General features: G+C 36.4%; 1 protein-coding gene across 1 annotated transcript; it reads right to left on the bottom strand.

Annotated features, from left to right (window-relative positions):
- Positions 1–973: 973 nt before the first annotated feature.
- On the bottom strand, positions 974–1,982 carry LOC100259139 (probable lipid phosphate phosphatase beta). The gene has a single exon (XM_010664030.3). It carries the CDS (start codon positions 1,797–1,799, stop codon positions 1,155–1,157), a length of 645 nt encoding a protein of 214 aa, XP_010662332.1. The 5' UTR covers positions 1,800–1,982; the 3' UTR covers positions 974–1,154.
- Positions 1,983–3,645: the final 1,663 nt, after the last annotated feature.

Here is a 3,645-nt window from a genome sequence, read left to right as displayed (position 1 = left end):
TAAGCTAAGGGGAATTTTTTTTTAAGTCTTAAAGCAAGTTGCTATAAGATTTAAGATAAAAGTAAAAATAAAAAATAAAATAAAATAAATTTTCCATTGTGAAAAGTTAAAAAATAAACAATTTTCTTTTTTAGGGAAAAAAATCAATAAATTAACAAGCGCCTAAAAAGGCCACACAAAATACACAAGCACGTTTCGAAGCAAAAGAAAAACAAGAAGAGAGAACAAAAAATACTCCCTACAGCCTATCCAATTGGCAATCAAACATGGACATGGACATGGACCCAACCCCTAGTCCCCCTTTGTTCCACTCTAAAAAGTTACACATAAATGAGGATTTAAGCTCTTGATCAGATAACTCAACACTTTCAAAACCCCTTCTATTTCTCTCTTTTCCAAAACAAACAAAAGATGTAACATTCCAAGCCTTCTTTCTTTTCTTTCTATTGACCATTCCAACTTAGAAGTGTTGCTTTGATTGAGGAATGCAACACCCATACCACCCCAAACAAAGAGAAGACCAATTTCCATAATAAATATACCTTGGAACAGTGAAGAAGGATGTGGTCACTAGATTTCTCCTTGCCTTTGCACAAAAAAAAATTGTTCACCAACATCCAAACTCTCCTCTTCATGTTGTCCATAGTTAAAATCCCTTTCCAAGTAGCTTCCCAAAAGGGAAAAAAAAAAAAACTCATTTTTAAACAATTTTAAAAATGATTTAAGTCTTCAAACAATTCCTTTAAGACTTTACTGATATTTTCTGAAATTTTGAATATTTCATCAATTTTTGATATTTTCATCCTTGACCTAACCCGCTCCCCACCAAGAAATCATGACAACATAAAAATACTTCCACCCATGAAGAACCAGCCCAACTAAGTTCATCACAAGCACTAACCCAGAACATGCTAAAACTTTTGGTTCATTGTGTAATTTCACCAAAAAACAAAGATACATTGAACAGCAAACACAAACCAAAATGAAACAACTTGCATTTTTCATTTTGAATTGTTACATTGCAATGTCAGTATTTAGATTTTTCACCCTACAATCCCATATACAGTTTTTCAAGAAAATCTCAATAATTTTTTTTGAAATAAAAAATGCTTAAATTACAATGGGAAATCTAGTTCTCAGCTCGAAATCGAAATTCAATACCTGAGAAAGTGAAACACAAAAAGAGCTTCCAAAACACCCAGACAAGCACCGGCAACAACATCAAAAACAAAATGCCGGCCAAGCAAAACCCTGGAAATTGAAGTCGCCGCCGACCATAAACAAACAATCAAAACAATAAAATCAACCGCCTTACCGGAATCATCGGAACCGAATCGACTTTCAGTCGATCTCAATTGAGCCACCGCCTCCCCGATCAGCGCCGTGGAAAGATACAAAAACGCCGCAGCAAAGACAACTCTAGAGGAATGGCCACTGGGGAAGGACCAATGATCGACGGCAACAGTGAGATGCATGCCCTTATTGTAGACCGGACGAGGTCGCCGAACGATGTACTTGATGACACCGACGAGGAGGAGATCGAGGAGTAAGCCGATGAGGAGCGGGATGAGGATGGGGCGCAGGGAGGAGGAGGAGAGTAGAGAAACGGCGACGGGGAAGAAGAAACGGCCGTCGCCGGCGAGTTCTAGGGTTTTGAGGAGGGAGCGGGGAACGGGTTGGAAAAGGGTGTGAAGGTGGAGAGAGAGGGTGGTGTCGAGGTTGATAAGACGGCGGAGGAGGGTGGGGGATGGTGGCGTTGTAGGGGTGGTGGTTGCCACTGGTGATTGGTCGCGGTCCATCGGTGCCGGTTGGTCCGTGGCCTTCTTCCCTTCCTTCTTGGTGTCTGCAAAACAGAAAGCAAAGAAAAACGGTGTCGTCTGGGATGAAAATGGAGCCCAAAAAATCTACATGGAAATGAGTCACCCGAAGCTGGACTTGGTCTTGGTCCGCCAATTTTAGCTGGGATTTGTATCGTGGGCTTCAACTCAGAGTCTGGACTTTTGTCTGGTCGCATTTGGAGGCAATTTGGTCCAGCTACTTTTCAAAGTGGGTTCCTTCAATTTTTTTTCAATTTTTAATTTAAATCACAGAAAAAATAAATACATTTTATAAATAAACAAAAATTACAAAATTTTATAATCTATTATATTGAGAAATAATTTTTTGAATTCCTAAATCCGGTTATCATTTTCTCAAACCCATCCCATTAGGAACGGAATGGATGGTACCCAAAAAGACCCTCCCATTGCTGATCCTGACTAGAATTGGACTTTTTGCATGTCTGTTACAGGCCCAAAATCCAGCTGAAGCCCATTCATACTGGTCTCCTGGACTTGGACTTGGACCCATTACAAAGTTGTCTTCTAAGTCAGAAAAAGAAAAATGGACTCTCAACTGCATTAGAAAATTCAACATGGTTCCAATTTTTGTTAATAACCCTATCTTCCAACTGTACTAGACAGGCTCTGAGTTGGACCCATCATAAATCATGCCTCCCAACTCTTTTTTGTCACCTGGCCTAATTTGAGCATAATTTTAATTTTATTTACATTTCATCTTTAGAAAAAAAATTAAATCAATCAATCAATTCTGTCCTTGAGAGAATTTAATGACAATGACTTGTTACCAACCAAAAAAAAAAACTATTTCAAAATACCCTTTCTCCTAATAATAACATGAATAATACAATATTCCCAATAGCCATATATTTTATCTTTTAAAAATAAGAATCAATTGGTCTTCCATTCTCTAGAGCATGTATAGGAAATGACCTCCCAACAACCAAACTTACTTAATCAGTAACAACATCTAATCAAACTATTTCAGAATTGCTGGGTCTTTACGAATACAATTCATTTTTTATAATGTATATAGCAAAATGACACGTGTTAATAGGGAATAGGAAACAAAATAAAATAAGAATATACAGATTTACCTAGAAAACTCTAAAGTGAGAAAATTATGAGTAAAGGAAAAGAAAATATACTATATCAAAAATTAGTATAAAAGGAAAAATGTGAATGACTATCGTAAAAATATAATCATCATAACCCTTAAATTATATTATATATATATATAGACAATATCATATATGTCGCACCACATGCCCCACTAAAAAATTTCATAAATTTAGTTTTATCATATATGTTGCACCACGAACTTTTCAGATTCTGACACTAACAACATGAATAGACATAATATATAACATCAACTTGACAGTATTAATTATATGAAAAATTCTACGATATTGAATCGATATTCATTAAATATGACGGTTCGATTATTGAAAGTGTACGATTAAATCTCAATTGTTAAACGAAGGTATAAAATAAGAAACCTAAGTACAACCGTGATCCATATTTTTTGAAGTGTCAATTCGGTACTGTAATTACATATAACTTGATAACTAAATTGGAGATTTGTTGAAAATGAAAAACAATAGATGAGAGATGGATTAGTTGAGGAGGCTCTCCACATGTAGAGGAATGAGAAGTCAGCTTCAATGAGAGGGAACGCAGACAAAGGGCCACGACGCATGCATGTGTAGAAAGAATTGAGTGGGAGCTACGCAAGAATAAAACACCCATTTGTACAAATTGGAAACCCCACAAATGCGACAACTATGTTTCTTAGATCTAAATCAAT

Source organism: Vitis vinifera, chromosome 2 (assembly GCF_030704535.1).
Source record: "Vitis vinifera cultivar Pinot Noir 40024 chromosome 2, ASM3070453v1".
Lineage (NCBI taxonomy): Eukaryota > Viridiplantae > Streptophyta > Magnoliopsida > Vitales > Vitaceae > Vitis > Vitis vinifera.
This window is presented reverse-complemented; position numbering and strand designations above follow the sequence as displayed.